Here is a 17939-nt window from a genome sequence, read left to right on the forward strand (position 1 = left end):
ACCACGACGACTACGTCAAGGGCAGACAGGTCAGGAGGGGCAGACGGCAGCTGCCGTGTCTAGAGCAATGTTCAGGGAAGGCCTTTTTGAGCCCAGAACGGCAGCCTCTTGAGAGAGTATCCAAAGAGAAGGGAGCGGAAATTGAGCCCAAGAGACTGGAAAGGCAGACTTGACAAATCTCATTATCACTTAGCTCGCGTGACTCCCCATGACATTAGAAAGGAGAGGTGCCCAGGACCAGGCACCTGGAAAAGAGGCTCCTCAAGCATGTCTGCTCTCGTCTTTGTGCTCCCGAAGAAGAGCCTCTTAGGCATCTAACCCCTTCCCCTCCCAGCTGCCCCATGTGGAGCCAGTATCTAAGTTCCCAGCCTCTCATGGGGGTCAGTTAAACCACATTAAGATTTCTGCCACTGTGAGTATTATGAAAGTGTGTCATATAATCTTTGTTCCGGACCAGAAACTGACCTCACTCCAAGTGGGTCCTGGTGATGATTGATTTTGAAAGTCAACTTGATTTAGAATCGCCACAGGGGCTAAAGGGATTGCTCAGTGGTTACTGCTCTCCCAGAGGACCTGAGCTCAGTTCCCAGCACCAACGTTAGATGACTCACAGCTGCCTGTAACTCCAGATTCAGGGGGACCTGGTACCTCTTCTGCCCTCTGTGGGCGGAGCCCCCACCTCAAACACATAAATAAAAACAAATAGAATCACCATGGAAACAAACATTGGGCCCTGTCTGTGAGACATTATCTACATGAAGTTAATTGAGAAGGGAAGGCCCACCCTGACTATGGGCAGCATCATCCCATGGGCTGGGTCTCATTGGCTTAGCCTTGAGACTAGTAACTAGGACAGTTTCTAAACACTATCCCAAATTGGGACAGATTCCATATATCTCTTTATTTCTCTTGACTTTAACCCCTCTCCCATACAATGAACTGCGTCCCTCCAAAACTCCTCTGTTGAAATCCAGCCCTGGTCGGTGGCATGGAATTAGGTGGAAATTAGAAAAGGAGGGTGGGGCCCTGATAAAAGGAGCCCCAGAGAAACTTCTCATCATTTCTCTGCAATGTGAAGGCAGCAGCAATATCGACAACCCACAGGAGACTCCTGACAGACCCCGGACATGCTGGCACCCTGACCTTGGAGGCTCCAGAGCTCTGGAGCCTTTGGTGTTTGCGCCTCCAGGCAATACTGTTCTGCAGCGGCAGCCAGGACTGACGAAGCCAGCTGATTAAGCTGCTGTCATGGGGCTGGCTTCCATTTAATTCTTCTCCTTTTCATTCTTTTTTAAAATTTTTATTTATTATTTTTTTATAGTATCTAAACATTCAAAAGCTCAGAAGAGCAGTTCAGGGACTCCATGTGTCTTTATCCAAATGCAAAGATCAATAGCATTTTGGATCACCCTTACCTGTCCAGTGTGATTTACCTACAAGTCCCGTGCCTGTAAAAACATCTGTATCATATTTGTATGTAGCCATACACTGCACTTTTTCTTGAAGTTCTGAAAGTAGATTGGCAATATCCCAGCCCTTTATTCCTTAAATTCCAAGTACCATACAAGAATAAAAGCAGCCGGGTGGTGGTGGTGCACGCCTTTAATCCCAGCACTGGGGAGGCAGAGGCAGGAGGATCTCTGTGAGTTCGAGGCCAGCCTGGGCTACAGAGTGATTTCCAGGAAATGTGCAAAGCTACACAGAGAAACCCTGTCTATAAAAATAAATAAATAAATAAATAAATAAATAAATAAATAAATAAATAAATAGCCGGGCGGTGGTGGCGCACGCCTTTAATCCCAGCACTCGGGAGGCAGAGCCAGGCGGATCGCTGTGAGTTCGAGGCCAGCCTGGGCTACCAAGTGAGCTCCAGGAAAGGCGCAAAACTACACAGAGAAACCCTGTCTCGAAAAACCAAAAAATAAATAAATAAATAAATAAATAAATAAATAAATAAATAAATAAATAAATAAATAAATAAATAAATAAAAGCACCCTTGGGCTGTGGAGGCTGTTCAATAGGTACTATGCTTGCACCACAAGCATGAGGACTTGATTTTCAACCCTAGAATGTACATAAACATGCCAGGAGTGGGGCTGGATGGTTCAGTGGTTAAGAGTACTTGCTTTTGGCTGTCCTAGAACTCGCTCTGTAGACCAGACTGGCCTCTACCTCACAGAGATTCACTTACCTCTGCTTCCCAAGCGCTGGGTTTTAAAAGGTGCTCTACCACACCCAGCCATGAATGCCCAGCCTCACTTGTTCTTCCAGAGGACCCAAGTGTGATTCCCAGAAGCAACATGGCCGTTCACAACCGTCGGCAACTCCAGTTTCAGAAATCCAAGCCCCTCTTCCGACTTCTGTGGACATCAGGCATGCACGTGGCACACAGACGTATATGAATGCAAAAACACTCAAACACATTGTTCGGCTGGAACAGCTCGGCCCACTGAGAAAGCCCAGTTCCTGCCTCCCCAAACCCTGTGCGGCACCGGGAGATCCCACCCAAAAGCTTACCATAGCACAGCCCACCTTGGCGTACGTCATCACTCCACGCCCCTACAGGGTATTTAAATCACCCCTTTAGACTGGCCATGTGATTTCTCTCCTGCCCCCTTTCCCGAGAGTCACCTGGGAAGGCTTTGCTCAGATCAAACCTGGTTCTTTATTTTTTTAATTCGGCTCAGTTTGGCTAATTGCGTCGATGGAGAAACCTACTACTGCGGATACAAATAACAAACAAACAAACAAACAAACAAACAAACAAACAAAATAAAAGCCTGTCACACATAAAATAAATAAATAAATAAATAAAAAACTAAATTGGAGAGGATTAGATGAAGACATAGGCTTCAACCTCTAGCCTTCTCACACATGTGCATGTAGATGCACATCTGCATGTACCGTATGCACATCTGCATGCACCAACATGCACATATGCATGTAAACACACATGTGCACTATACACACACAAGTAAATAAGTTGGGACTAATTACTAAAAAGAAAACAATGTATAACATTTAGCTCGCATCCAAATTCTCCCCTTGTCCCCAACACGTCTTTGAGAGGGGTCTGAGTTCTCCGTCAAGGATCTCCTCAAGGATTACATATTTTGTAATGGGCTGGTCTCCTTTTACCTAGAGTCGTCCCCTCCCATTTTGTCTTCATTTTTGTTCATGATGACACTGAAGTCTTGAAGGATTTCAACCAGTTTTCTTACATACCACCCTACACTCAGGTTGTTTCCTCAGGTTTAGACTGAGATCAACAACCATCAACTATCCGTGAGAGCTCATGCGTCTTTCTTTTGAATCACAGCAGAAGGCAGATGGTACTGGCTTGTACCACATGCTGAGTCTGGCTTCCTCTGTAAGGCAGTGGCCCCTGGATCTTTCCTTTGCAAAAGTGTGGTCTCTCGCTGGGTGGCGGCGGCGGTAGCTGCAGCTGCAGCGCACGCCTTTAATCCCAGCACTCGGGAGGCAGAGCCAGGCAGATCTCTGTGAGTTCGAGGCCAGCCTGGTCTACCAAGTGAGTCCCAGGAAAGATGCAAAGCTACACAGAGAAACCCTGTCTCAAAAAAAAAAAAAAAAAGAAAAAGAAAGTGTGGTCTCTCCCTTTGTGCTTATCCATAGAGTGATTCTGAGATTGTGTGAGGAGCGTCTCTTTTATTGATCACTTTAACCCCTGCCTGAACTGGGGTTGCAACATGACTCTTCCTGATTGACATCAGGTAGCATTTCCTTCCAGGAATTCCCATCTCACCCCCTGTGCTCTCCCGCAGAGGACTTCTGACTTCTACATGCCTCCACTTCAGTTCCCTGAGCTTGGTCTGCTGCCGGAGCGAGCGTGTGCAATTGCAGATCTGGACATGCTCATGTTCAATCCTTCAGGGACACACTGGGCTCTACAAGGCTGTCATGGGACTCTGCAGTCTGGTTCCTCCCTGTCTGTTCAGGCTCACCTTTCTGTGCACCTCTTTGAGTCTCTATCCAGACGACTTTCCGTTCTCCAAGTGCACCACCGTCCTGCACCCCCAACCTCTGCATGAATAATTCTCTGTGCTTGAAAGTGCCCACCCCTGACAGACACACATCTTCCAACCTCATCTGACTTCCTCCTGGCCTTAAGCTTCGCCTCAAACATCACATCCTCTGAGGTGAGGCCCAGCAAGAACCTGCCTGAGAATGAAGCCCACTTAAGGGGAGAGAACCCACAGAACTAATGACATTATTTAAACCTGCAAACACCCAGGAAAATCTTAAGTCAGCAAATCCCTTCCTTTTTGCCTTCAAAGCAGACAGAATCTTAATAAAGGCAAGCATTCTAGAACTTTCTGCCCTTGGTTAAGCAAGCAAATGGAATTGGGTAAGAAGAATTTTATTTTCATTTGGCCCTTTGATAATAATAATAATAATAATAATAATAGGGATAGGCCAGCAGGATGGCTCAGTGGGTAAAGGTACTTGCTGCCAGGCCTGACTACCTGAGTTCAATACTTGGGACCCACATTGTGCAAAGAGAGAACTGAACCGGCTCTTCCAAGTTGTCTACATGTCCACTATAGCATGCCTGTGTGCTCACACACATCCATCTAAATAAATAAATAAGAAAGTTTAAGCTTTTGAGAAAGAGAGGCTGTACCACATAGCTCAGGTTGACCTCTAGTCTTACCATATAGTCCAAGCTGACCTCCATCTCATGATCCTCCTGCCTCATCCTCCCAAGTGCTAGGACTAAAGGTGTGTACCATCACACCTGGCTTCTTTCTTGCTCCTTGAGAACCATGCAGAGGCTTGCACCAACACCGTCTCTGGAGCCCTGGAGCTCATCTCTCCAGCACTTCCCGCCTCTATCCAGAACTCTGGTGCCAGGCGGAAAGACAGTGTTTATCTAGCTGTCTCTTACCTCAGGAAGAAAAAGTGCATTTGGGGGCCCCGTGCTTATCTTCATGTTGCCCCCTGTTGTGGAATATTTGTGCACTGTGTGAAGATGTGTTACTGTGATTGGTGTAATAAAAAAGCTGAATGGCCAATAGCTAGGCAGGAGAGATAGGCGGGACTTCCGGACACAGAGAAAGGAAGAAAAGGAGTAATCTAGGTGTAGCAGGAATCTTAAAAGTTCTTATTAATGAAACAAACCTGGAGCCAAGTATTGGGGTGAACACTGGAAGATCAGAGAGACAGAACAAGCCACAGCTATCTCACCTGGCCAACTTCTCAGCTGATCTTGTTTCCTCAGACTGGAAGCCTCTGTGTCCTCATATCCAAATGGCTCTCAGCTGAACTGTGCTGCTCAAAACATAAAAGCTTAACCAGCCAAATGCTTCTAGTTTCTGGTCCTCACGTCTTATATACCTTTCTGCTTTCTACCACCACTCCCTGGGATTAAAGGCTCGCTTTCTGGGATTAAAGGCGTGATGAGTCACCATGCTTGGCTGTATCCTTGAACACATGGATTTCTGCCTCTGGAATGCTCGGATTAAAGGTGTGTGCTACCACTACCTATCCTCTATGTTTAATATTGTGGCTGTTCTGTCTCTGACCCCAGATAAGTTTATCAGGGTGCACAATATTTCAGGGAACACAATACCACCACATCTAGGTGTGTGGGAGATGCCAGGAGACACAAAGAGGAAACAGGAGGTACAAGATGGAAGAGAGGTAACACCATAAAATAGAATGTAGATTAATACAAATGGATTAATTTAAGTTATAAGAGCTAGTTAGAAACAAGCCTAAGCTAAGGCCGAGCTTTCATAATTAATTAGAAGTCTCCGTGTCGTTATTTGGGATGTGGCTGGCGGGACTGAGAAAGACTTGCTCCGTTCCCCATGTCTCTTCCAAAGGAGGGAAGCAGTCTCAGGTGGCGTGCTAGGAATGCTGAATAGCCAGGGTTGTTACTGATTCTGTTCCCGAAGTCTGTTGAACCCTCCTCACCACATGCAGCCATCACATCTTTCTCCCGAGGTGCACAGCAATCTGCTTCTGGCCCTGGATGTCCAGAATCACGAGGATGGAGAAGAGGAGTGGGAAGGCACTGGGCTATCTATGGACATCTGCCCAGCACCCCCCTGAGTTTACAATGTCAAGTGCCCTTCTGAGCACCCTTAACCGAGATGTTTTCCAGACTTCTCCTAAAGCTCTATATCATTTCTTACTAATGAATGGTTTAAAACATGTTTTTTGGTGGGATGGTGCATGCCTTTAGTGCTACCCAGTACTCTGGAGGCAGAGGCAGGAAGATACTTTAAGTTAAGGGAAAGCCTGGGCTACGTGCCTACATAGGTCAGAGTAAATCGGACTATATAGTAAGACTCTGTCAGAGAGAGAGAAAAGGGGAGGGTATGATTCTCCCCTGTTAGACTAGCTGAGTATCCTGCCTGGGTATTTCTAGGAAGGGGGAGAAATAGCCAAGTTCTTTAAGGAGAGTGGTTTTCAGGACTGTAATTTGAATTAGCTTAATTAGATGCTTTTCTCATAAATACTAGCTAAAAGAAACCGCCCCATGGGAACCAGTTATGAAGTATAGAAGGACAAAGAAGGCATTTGACGTGTGAGCTCCTGCTCTCCGGGTCTGGTGCTAGTGTTGCTAGAGAGCGTGTGTGGAGCACAAACTTCCCTGGGTGGAAGAAAATCTGAAAGGGAAACCAGTGCAAAGGGATGGGGGCCAGGCACGGGGAAAAAGGGGGGGCACTGTGGTAAACGACAGTCACCGTGCTACGTTGAAAGACTCCTGAAGGCAGTCTTCCCTCTGGAGAGACCCTCGCCCAGAGATCACACGAGACCACAAGTCAGATGCAAACAGCAAGAGGCTTTATTCAGGAACACGGGTACCCGGGGCAACACAGTCCCTCAAGAAGCTCAAGAGACTGGCGCGCCCCCGGGCTGGAGCGGAGGGTTTTTATAGGGTCGGGCAGCAGGAGCACGAGGAGGGCGGGTTCAAACTCAGGGCAGCTCATGGTTTACAGGGCTCTGATTGGACGATTCAAATGAGGCCGGGTTCAAACTCAGGGCAGCTCGTGGTTTTTCCCCGAGCTTGACACGCCTGCTGCCTGGCTCCAAGCTGTTTTTCTGACCTTTAGTACCCTTTTCTGGGGCCAGGAGGCCGGCCGTAGACACCCCGCACTTTTCAGACCTTACTTGAAATGGCGTTAGGCTAAGCTAGTATGCTGGGATCTTTCATTCCCCCATTTTCTTATCTCAGGGAATGGAATCCTCCATTCATGGGGAAGAGTAGGGATGTGGCTCCATTTCCACCTGGTTGAGTCGTTGGTATTGTTGGATCAATACCAAGGTCTGAACTATAGAAACACGTTCCCTGATAAATTGGACAAGTCTGTTTAGGATGTAGGGCCCGAGCGTCAGAAGGAGCAATAAAATCAGAAGGGGCCCTATAAGGGTGGAGATGAGGGTGGTGAGCCAGGGGGACCTTCCGAACCATTTTTTAAACCACCCCTGCTGTTCTTTAAAGAGTTGTTGTCTCTGTTTTAGTCTCTTTCTTAACTTAGCCATGTTATCTCTCACCACCCCAGTATGATCCGCATAGAAGCAACATTTTTCTCTAATCCCCTCCGGTTCTGCAGAACTACCTCCGACAGGGAGGTGAGTGACTTTTCCAAGGCACTCACGGATTCCTCCAGTGCCTGGATATCGGTATGCATGGCAACCTGGAGTTGTCGGAACTGGTTGGTTTCCATGAGGGCAGTGGTACCTGTGCCTATAATCCACCTAGTATCAGGGCCAGGGTTAGTGAGACTGGCTCTCTTTTTATACGGGGGACCCCTGTTTCATATCGGGCATAGATATCTTCAGGTGTATGATAGACTATCCTGGGGTACAGTTCTATGAGCACGCAATAATCGGCCGTATTAGCTAGTATTGAGGGGGAGAGGCATGGTGTAAGTCCAGTGCTACAGGCCCAGTAAGTTCCGTTGGGAGCCACGAGATAATGGGGTCCTGGTACAAGTACCTGGGTGCGATTACACAGGTGTTGGTAGGTGTAGGGTACTGTCCCCAGACATAGTCCTTGTCCTGACACCTCGGAGATTGTGAGCTTATGCTGAGGTGTTGAGGCACATCCTGATGGGGGTGAAGAGGAATTGGTGAAGCTTCCGACTACGGCCACCCCCTCATAATAGGGAGGTGTGGAAACTAGGCATAACCAGCACTCCTGAGTCCGATTTGGGCTAGTAACATTGAGGGCTGAGTAAGCGCCCTCTATAAGATTCAATATCCTGTCTCCCGTACCGGGTCTGGGTGGTTGGAGGGTGACTGGGGTTACAGCGGCATTCGGAGCCGTGCTTGGGCGAATGGCCGAATTGGGTCGGGTGGTAGCCCTCGGGGGTGCTGGAGCAGGTAAAGAGGGGCGCCTTTGGTCAGAGAGAACCTGGTTGGGGCCTATAGAGGCGGAGGGCTCCTCAATTTTAAGTTTAATCATAAAGGTAAATCCCTGGTCCTGTCCTGTCATGAAAAATCTAAGTCCCCATGTTTTTCCTTTAATCCAATCTTGTGCCGTCCCCCTTCCTTTCTGAGTAAAGGATATGTTTAGGGGGTTGCAGGTGAAGTTTATACAGGGGCCCTCCCCCTCCCAGTATGTACTAAGCTCGCCTGGGAAACCCCAACAATGTGCTCGGGTGAGTGGGCGCCATGTGCGGCTTTCCCCTTGGGTAGTCCTTTTTACCCTAATGAGGTCCCAAGTGGACGAAGGCTTCCAATAGGTATTGCCAGTTGTTTCATATCCCCATGCTTTACAGAAGTAACTTTCATAACGCCCACATTGGCTAATCAGCTTTCTGTCCCTACCATCCCGGGGGCAGACGTAGAAGGATAGTTGTGACAGGGCTTTCCTGGCTTCAGGGTGGCCACATCCGTATCTCCCGTCACTACATTTGCAAGTTCCCTTACCATCCTGACAGACGTCTGGTGCTCTGGGGTTCATGGGGTCAGTGGTAGGGATGTCCCAGTCCTCTGACCCTGCTGCTAATTGGCAGAGATCTGGATGTAAGTTAGGCCACCATGTAAAGGGGGTGTGAAAGGCGGTCGTTTGCCAGACCGTCTCCCCAGTTTGTGAGATGACCTGCCAAGTGAGCCTCTTAGCTAGGTGCGGGCTCTCTGCCGCCCTAGTCCCCTGGGGGTAGGTAGAGATTAAGAGGAGGGGGAGGAAGAGGAGCCGCGGGTCAACCTTATTTTTAAGGGGTTTCGTGTATGGCGCACTGTCCATGTTGACTTTCTGGATCCTGCTGGGTCGGGTTCCCTGGCAGCCTTTACATGAGAGGCGTGGATCCATGCAGCAATCCCGTCGACCTTGAGTGCAGTGGGGATGGTCAGCAAGACAGTATAGGGCCCCTTCCACCGTGATTCCAGGCTCTTGGTCTGGTGTCGTCGGACCCAAACGGAGTCCCCGATCTGGAAGGGGTGGGGCACCACCGGCTTGTCTCCTTGGCCAGGGGCTTCCAGACCTCCCTCTGCACCAACTGGAGGGCTTGAAGATGTGCTTCTAAAGTAGGGGTGGTGGCAAGAGAGGAAATATCAGGATGGAGAAAGTTTACAACAGGAGGTGGGGCCCCATATATGATCTCAAAAGGGGTTAGGCCGTGTGGGCCGGGGGTATTTCGGGCTCGATAGAGAGCTAAGGGAAGTAGGAGCACCCAATCTCTAGTGCCAGTTGCAAGCGTTAATTTGGTTAGAGTCTCCTTAATTGTTCTATTAGCTCGTTCTACCTGTCCTGAGCTCTGGGGGCGGTATGTACAATGGAGTTTCCAATCAACCCCCAATAGTTTGGCCACCTTCTGACTTACCTGGGAGACGAAGGCAGGCCCGTTATCCGACCCCAATATTTTGAGGCATCCCATACCTGGGGAAGATTTCTTCCAACAGTTTCTTTGTTATCACGTTAGCCGTCTCATTCTTGGTTGGAAATGCCTCGATCCATCCAGAAAAGGTGTCCACGAAGACCAGGAGATAGAGTCCAGGTTTTACTTCTGTAAAGTCTATTTCCCAATGAACACCAGGACGATGGCCTCTTTGGCGGGCCCCCTTGTTTAGATGAACCTTTCCTGCATTGACTTGAGCACAGGCTGGGCAGGTGGAAGTTACCTGCTGGAGTACCTGATCCTGGTTCAGCAGCACTGCTCAGGTGTTTTCTCTGTCTAATAAGGTCTTTATCTTGTTTTTGCTCAAATGGGTCAATGCCTGTCTTCTTTGTTCCCAGTCCACCCCCATTTTCTTTGCTAGCTCATGGTCTTCTGGGCTATAGGGCACGGGGTCTCTCTCAGGCTGTGGTCCCGAAATTTACCCGGTCTGAATCCAGCAGTAAGGCCTGATAGTTAGTCATTCTGGCGTTAGAAAGCCATCTGTCCGGTGGTTGTCGGGAGTAATACGACAATGGCTGCCACCATGCGGAGGCATGGAGGCCATCCTGTAGCCATCGGGTCCAATCTCTTGGACAAGCACGCTACAGGTCTCCTCCAAGGTCCCAGTCTTTGCATCAGTACCCCCTTGGCAACACCTGAGTTCTCATTCACAAACAGCTCAAAGGGCTTGGTTAGATCTGGCAGACCCAGAGCCGGGGCCTCGAGTAAGGCCTTTTTGATCTGTTGAAACGCTTTCCGATGTTTCTCTTCCCATTGGAACATGGTCCCTGGTTTAGTGAGGGGGTATAATGGGGCTGCCAGTTCGGCAAAGCCAGGAATCCAAAGGCGGCAGTACCCAGCCGTAGTTAGTCATTCTCGAACTTGGTGGGGGTTACGAGGAGGGGGGATGGAGATTATCGTCTCCTGTCCCCGGTTTCTTAACAGGCAAGAGAGGGGTGTTCCAAGGTGACTGGCAGGGCTTTAACACCCCTTGATCCAGGAGCCTCTGAATATGGGGCTTGATCCCCTCATGAGCTTCCCGTGACATTGAGTACTGTCTGATTGAAACGGGAGTCGCGGAGGCCTTTAGTGAGATCATCAGTGGTGGCTGATCGCGTGCCAACCCCAAGCCCCCAGTCTCTGCCCAGGCCTGAGGAAACTTCCTCAGCCAGTTCTGTAGCTCCTCAGGTGACTTCTCCGTGGGTTCTGCCTCAAACAAACGGTATTCTTCCTCTAAACTGAGGGCAAGGATTTGTAGGGGGTCTCCTTTAGGACCTGTGACTCTTGGTCCCTTCTTCTTACAGTAAGCATATTGATCTTTATCAAGGGGTGGCCTCCTTCGCTCTCCCAACCTATCTCCCTCTTTCTGCTGTCCCTGAGACACAACGGTGGCCAAAACCTTTTTCATCTCCCTATGTTGTTTTCTTGTCCCTTTCCTCACGTTTCTGCCATCTCCTTTCCTCACTCTCCTCAAGAGTTTCTCTCTTACTGAACACTTTCTCTGCTTCCTTCAATAAATCTGGCAAACCTAGCGCTTGCAAACTTTCCAACCGCTGCAATTTGGTTCGGATATCTGAGCTATACTGGTATCTGGATCATACGGAGTGTACATCCTATAAGCCTCCTTCAGCTTCTCTAAAAATGCAGCGGGTGATTCTTCCTTTCCTTTCCTTTCCTTTCCTTTTTCTTTTTCCTTTCCTGAGCCAAATTGGTAGGCCTTCTGGCGGCCGCTCGGAGACCCGCTAAGAGCAACTGGCGATAGAGACGTAGATGCTCCCTACCTTCAGGTGTATTGAAGTTCCAGTCTGGGCGGGTCAAGGGAAAAGCGGCATCGATGATATTTGGGAGTTGGGTTGGCCTCCCGTCATCGCCCGGAACCTGCTTCCAGGTCTCCAGGAAAACTCTCTGCTTTTCTTCTTCCTCCGAGTCCCCAGCGAGCGGGGTCATCATGGGGGGGGCGGCCGCCGGGAAGGTCGCAGCCGGCGCCGTGACAGGAGCCGCCGCGAGCGCAGTGACAGGAGCCGCTGCGAGCGCGAGCGCAACCGCTGGGGTGGTCGCGGCCGGCGCCGTGACAGGAGGCGCCGGGAGCTCAGCCGTGACAGGAGCCGCCGCGAGCGCAGCCGCCGGGGTTGCGGCCGGCGCCGTGACAGGAGGCGCCGTGAACGCAGCCGTTGGAAGGGCCGCGGCTGGCGCCATGACAGGAGGCGCCACGAGCGCAGCCGCCGGGATCGCGGCCGGCGCCATGACAGGAGGCGCCACGAGCGCAGCCGCCGGGGTCGCGGCCGGCGCCATGACAGGAGGCGCCGAGAGCGCAGCCGCCGGGATCGCGGCTGGCGCTATGACAGGACAGGAGGCGCCGAGAGCGCAGCCGCTGAGGTGGTCGCGGCCGGCGCTATGACAGGAGGCGCCGAGCCTGGATGGAGAAGGATTAGACACAGAACGCAAAACAGACCGACACCACAAACAAGAAACAGTTTCGCTGCGCGGCTCCGGTGTAAAACCGAAAGCAAAAACTCAGATGGGGACACGGAGTGTTTGAATTCTCCGTCCCCTGCCAGCACCACGTATCCTTCTGATACGGGGGTGGCCCCGAAAAACCGTGCCCCAGAGGGGACTTCCCGTGCCCCAGAGGGGACTTCCCATGCCCCCGAAGGGGACTTCCCGTGCCCCCGAAGGGGACTTCAGAGACCCGTGGAACGTCTTCCAGGGTCGCAGTGGCGAAGTCCGAGCTCGTCAGCTCCTTCAGCCCCACTGACTCCAGACCGATTCAGGCGCGCAAACAGACAACATTCTGACAGGACAGAAACGACATACACCAAGGCCGGCTTACCTCCTGACAGTGGGTCGGTGGTCCCGAGGTGGGGGTCTCAGATCCCGGACGAGCCCCCAAATGAAAGACTCCTGAAGGCAGTCTTCCCTCTGGAGAGACCCTCGCCCAGAGATCACACGAGACCACAAGTCAGATGCAAACAGCAAGAGGCTTTATTCAGGAACACGGGTACCCGGGGCAACACAGTCCCTCAAGAAGCTCAAGAGACTGGCGCGCCCCCGGGCTGGAGCGGAGGGTTTTTATAGGGTCGGGCAGCAGGAGCACGAGGAGGGCGGGTTCAAACTCAGGGCAGCTCATGGTTTACAGGGCTCTGATTGGACGATTCAAATGAGGCCGGGTTCAAACTCAGGGCAGCTCGTGGTTTTTCCCCGAGCTTGACACGCCTGCTGCCTGGCTCCAAGCTGTTTTTCTGACCTTTAGTACCCTTTTCTGGGGCCAGGAGGCCGGCCGTAGACACCCCGCACTTTTCAGACCTTACTTGAAATGGCGTTAGGCTAAGCTAGTATGCTGGGATCTTTCAACGTCACTGCTGGGGGAGGGGCCAGTCTCCCCAAATGTCCATTTAGAGATGCAAGGATGGATGTTGGAAGAGTCCAGTCTTTAGGTCTCTGTGTTTGGGTGGGGAGACTGTTATTTATTAAGCAGCTCAATGTTATTTATTAAGCGGTGCTGTTTACCGTGGAAAGAGAAGCCACGAGGCACAACAAAACCCACTATAAGAGTTTATTAGGAAAGCCGGGTGGCGGCGGCGGCGGCGGCGGCGGCGGCGGCGGCGGCGGCGGCACACGCCTTTAATCCCAGCACTCGGGAGGCAGAGGCAGGCGGATCTCTGTGAGTTCGAGGCCAGCCTGGTCTCCAAAGCGAGTTCCAGGAAAGGCGCAAAGCTACACAGAGAAACCCTGTCTCGAAAAGCCAAAACCAAAAAAAAAAAAAAAAAAAAAGAGTTTATTAGGGGAAGGGGACAGGAGGGGTGTGCACAGCCCTATGGAACGACCTTGCAGCAAGAGGGAAGGAATAGGTGGAACCCGTTTTTATAGGTCTCCCCCACACATGCGCATATGGGCCTGCCTAGCTGCGCCACGCATGCACATAGATCATGTGATCACGCAGCTCATGGATTAGGTAGGATGCAAGGCCCTGGGATGACTAAGTGTCTTGCCTGGCCACTGGACAGCGCATGTGTGGTCATGTAGCTGAGGGAGTGGCTAGGAACTCCAACAGAGATGGCCATGCCCACCTTCCTCTCCTAGGTCCTACGAGCTTGGACCTCCGTTTTTCAAACACGTGCCACAAGTTTTCATCCCTAGGGAAGAGGCAGAACTCTGGCTCGGAATGACGCAGACAGACAGAAGTCGGGAGAGTTTATTTCCTCGGACTGCTTCTGGAGTCCATGCTGGAGCCTGGAGTTACAGCTCTAGCCTGCAACTGTACCTTTCTAGGCCCTTGCAGACATCACCACACTTTTCTATTTTAAAGCTAGTGTCTCACTGGGTGTAGTGGTTCACACCTTTAATCCCAGCGCTCAGAAGGCAGAGGCTGGTGGATCTCTGAGTTCTAGGATAGCCTTGTCTACGGAGAGAGTTCCAGGACAAACAGTAGGAAAAACCCTGTCTGGAAAAAAAATCAAACCAAACCAAACCAAATAAAGAAAAACACAACAACAAAAAGATAGGGTCTCACAAAGCCCACACTGACCAGCCTCAAACTCGCTGTCTAGCTGAGGAAGGCCTTGCACTCTGCTTCTCCAGCCTCCACTTGCCCAGTGCTGGGATTGCTGGCCTGCGTCACCACGACAGTTTAGGCAGGATCCAATCCAGAGCCTCCTGTGTGCTAGGCAAACACTCTATTAACTGAGCTGCGGCCCCAGCCTGTCTCCCCTTCGCCCCAGTTCTGACATGGGCTATTAGTTGAAGAGGATGCTAAGGGGGCAAACCTGAATTTCATAAATCAGCCTCCAAGGGGGCTGGGAACGGAGCGTGGCGACCCGGAGAAAGGAAAAGCCCATCATCTTTCTGTTACAGGATTCCAAGCAGCGCTGACTGCTTCCTCTGAGCCCTTCCTTGATAAGATTTGAGCAAAGGGGATTCCAGAGCACAGCCTCACATGGAATGTTAAAAAAGGGCCACAGTGCTCCTTCCCCAAGGGAGGCGGGAGCACTGGGAACTAAGACAGCAGAGGGAGGAGGGCAGACAAAGGCTGGTATGGGTGCTGCAGATGGTGAATTTGCCCTTTATGTCCTGCCTGTCCCTGGTGACACCCCAAGGATGTCATTAGCCTCACAGCTGTCCCATTCATTCCCTTGCTTAGTGCAGCACCTTCTGAGTCTCTGGGTGGCTGCTCCTCCCTGCTTCCTGCATAGCCACTATCAGTATCAGCATCAGCATCAGCATCAGCATCAGCACCAGCATCAGCATCAGCACCAGCACCAGCACCAGCACCAGCACCAGCACCAGCACCAGCATCAGCACCAGCATCAGCACCAGCACCAGCATCAGCATCAGCACCAGCATCAGCACCAGCACCAGCATCAGCATCGGCAGCCAGCGCTGATTCTCCCCCGGCCACCGCTGTCACTGCTGCCGTCACCACCCTTGGTCTCAGCAACTCTGAAGCACACAGGTTGTGCCAGCTGCAGGAGCTCTTTCCCTCAGATCTCCCCAGATGTCCCCAGACAGCCAGAGGAAGGCTGAGCCCACATCCCTGACTAATGATCACGCCTTCAAGACTGGAGGCAGCCTGTGACTCAAACTGTGGAGGCACACACAGCAAGGGGAAGCAAGAGTGGGAGGGAGAGAAGGGAGAGGAGCATGGGGGAGACTGAAGCCTGGGGGGGGGGGAGGAAGAATGCAAAGGGATCGGAGTGCGTGAGTTTTGCCTCTATAAGTGTTGTGGCTGCATCTTGAGGCCCCCAAGCAGGACCACGCAGAGCTGATGTCCAATACAAAACACAAAGGGGTTTATTGATAACAAGCAAGCCCAGGCTTGGTCTGCGTCCAACACACTGGCTATCCAGGTGAAAGAGGACAGCCCTGAGCTCTCAGAGTGAGGGTTTTTTTTTTTTAAAGGGAAAAGCCACAAGCAGGGTGACACAAGCCTTTGCATCATATGATGGGTGAGGGTGTGTCACCTTTGGATTTACTGGTTGGGGGTTACAGTTATCATTTTGGGGGCAGGCCTGGACAAGTCCCAGGCTCTGTCCTTGAGCTGCCATGGGGACTGGCTGGCCTCACATGTTCACATTGACCCACGCATGTAGCTCTAAGTTGGTGAGGGGTCCCAGACAGTAAACAACTGGCTGATCCTTGAGCAGTCAGAGTACATGCAGAAAGGGAGCTACTGCAAGGACTATGTCTTTTGTTCACAGCCCTCCCAGAAACTGCTTGCTCAAGTCTCAGGAAACTGAAATTGAGGCCTGATCTCTGAGCAAAGACTGAGCAGCCTGTTATGGCGTCTGCTTGATTCTCTCGTAAGGACCCTCTTCACTGTGGCCTCTGCTCTGCAGCCTTGCTTCGTCAGCCCGGCAATCCACTTGATAGGACTTTGAAAGGAAGAGGGGACCAAGACTATAAAGGGTATTGTAATCGCAGGTGATGTAATTGGTACCATGGTCTCATGCATACCCTACATCCAAATTCATACTTCTGTGGCGTGGGAACTCCCAAGGAGCCAGAATCATGGGTCCTTTTACCACACAGAAATGATTGTGTGCTCCAGCTGTCCTGGTTTAGTCCTGGTCAAGAATATGAGTCTGGGGCTGGAGAGATGGCTCAGTCGTTAAGAACATCGGCTGTTCTTCCAGAGGACCCAGGTTCAATTCCCAGCACCCACATGGCAGCTCACAACTGTCTGTAACTCCAGTTCCAGAGGATCTGACACCCTCACACAGACATGCATGCAGGCAAAACACCAATCAATGCTCATAAAATAAAAATACATAAATAATAATCATTTTTTTTTAAAAAAAAGAATACGAGTCTAACTGCATGGTGGTGGCACATCCAAATACTCAGGAAGCAGAGGCAGATGGATCTCTGTGAGTTCAAGGCTAGCCTGGTTTACAGAGTGAGTTCCAGGACAGCCAGAGCTGCACAGAGAAACCCTGTCTCAGGAAAAAAAAAAAAGGATCAGAGTCTGTTTGGGAAGGATATAGGTTATTTTGAGGAGAATTAAGTTCAGTCTTGGCACAGGACAGCGTCATGTTGTAGGAGCTATCATTCGACATCTGTCATATTTGAGGACTGTTTATCGTAACTATGTTATAAGAGGCAATTTGCTCTGAATGCAGTATCTGTAGACACATAGGGGAATGACTAGAAGTCCATTTAAAGTGTGATTTAATTTGGGCATGGTGGCACAAGATTATAAGCCTGGTACTCAGAAGGCTGAGGTAGGATGATTGCAAGTACAAAGCCGGCCTAGATTTTACAGTTTTTGCCTTGAGGTCTCTGACCCATCTTGAATTAATCTTTGTATGTGATGTTAGGTAATGGTCCAGGCTCATTCTTTTGCAGGAAGATAGCCAGTCTTCTAAGTGTCATTGGTTGCAGAGACTGCTCAAGGGCCTTGGAACTCCTCTTAAAGATTATTTGACACTATACGGGAGAGTTAACTTCTGGGGTCTCTATTCGCTTCTGTTGGTCTATACATCTGTCCTTATGACAATACCACACTGTTTTTGTTTACTGTAGCTTTTAATAAGTTTTCATTTAAGAAACTGACTCCTTAACTCTTTTCTTTTAAGATTTTATATATATGTATATATTTATAATATATTTATTTCTATATATGTATACATATATGCATATCCATACACACAATTCTACGGACTTTGTCGGAATTAGACTGAATTTGTCAATCATTTTAGATAGTAATAATGTCTTAGCCATTTTAAGTCTTACAACCCATGAACACAGAGATGTTTTTCCATTTATTTAACACATCTCCTTTTTAAATTTTTAACTACCATATCAAACTTTTTTTGGGGGGTGGGGTGGGTAAAGGCGTAGTTCTCTAAACTCTAAGGGATTTCTCTATGCCCCTGTAGTGATTTGAATGAAACTGTCCCTTGGTTCCCAGTGGAAGGTGCCATTTAGGGGAGGTTTAGGTGGTTCAGCCTTCCTGGAGGAAGTTCATCGTGGGGGAGGAGGGGGTTGAGGTTAAAAGCCTCACACCACTTCTAGTTCACGCTCTCTGCTTTGTCCTTGTGATGGAAGATGTGAGCTTCCTGTTCCTGCTGCCATGCCTATGACCTGGATGT

The 17939-nt window shown here is 50.1% G+C and overlaps 1 protein-coding gene across 1 annotated transcript; it reads right to left on the minus strand.

Annotated features, from left to right (window-relative positions):
• Window positions 1-6793: 6793 nt before the first annotated feature.
• LOC143270318 (uncharacterized) lies at window positions 6794-12099 on the minus strand. The gene is made up of 2 exons (XM_076559884.1): window positions 11634-12099; window positions 6794-9497 (listed from the first exon to the last, which is right to left on the minus strand). The coding sequence occupies exons 1-2, from the start codon at window positions 12094-12096 to the stop codon at window positions 9325-9327; spliced, it is 636 nt and encodes a 211-aa protein (XP_076415999.1). The 5' UTR covers window positions 12097-12099; the 3' UTR covers window positions 6794-9324.
• Between the last annotated feature and the right edge of the window lie 5840 nt (window positions 12100-17939).

This window comes from Peromyscus maniculatus, chromosome 22 (genome assembly GCF_049852395.1).
Source record: "Peromyscus maniculatus bairdii isolate BWxNUB_F1_BW_parent chromosome 22, HU_Pman_BW_mat_3.1, whole genome shotgun sequence".
Taxonomy (NCBI): domain Eukaryota; kingdom Metazoa; phylum Chordata; class Mammalia; order Rodentia; family Cricetidae; genus Peromyscus; species Peromyscus maniculatus.

Coding starts and splice junctions, on each gene's coding strand:
- LOC143270318 (XM_076559884.1), bottom strand. CDS start 12,096: ATGGCGCCGGCCGCGATCCCGGCGGCTGCGCTCGTGGCGCCTCCTGTC. Junction 9,498..11,633: donor GAACTTCAATACACCTGAAG/GTAGGGAGCATC, acceptor CCCCTACTTTAG/AAGCACATCTTCAAGCCCTC.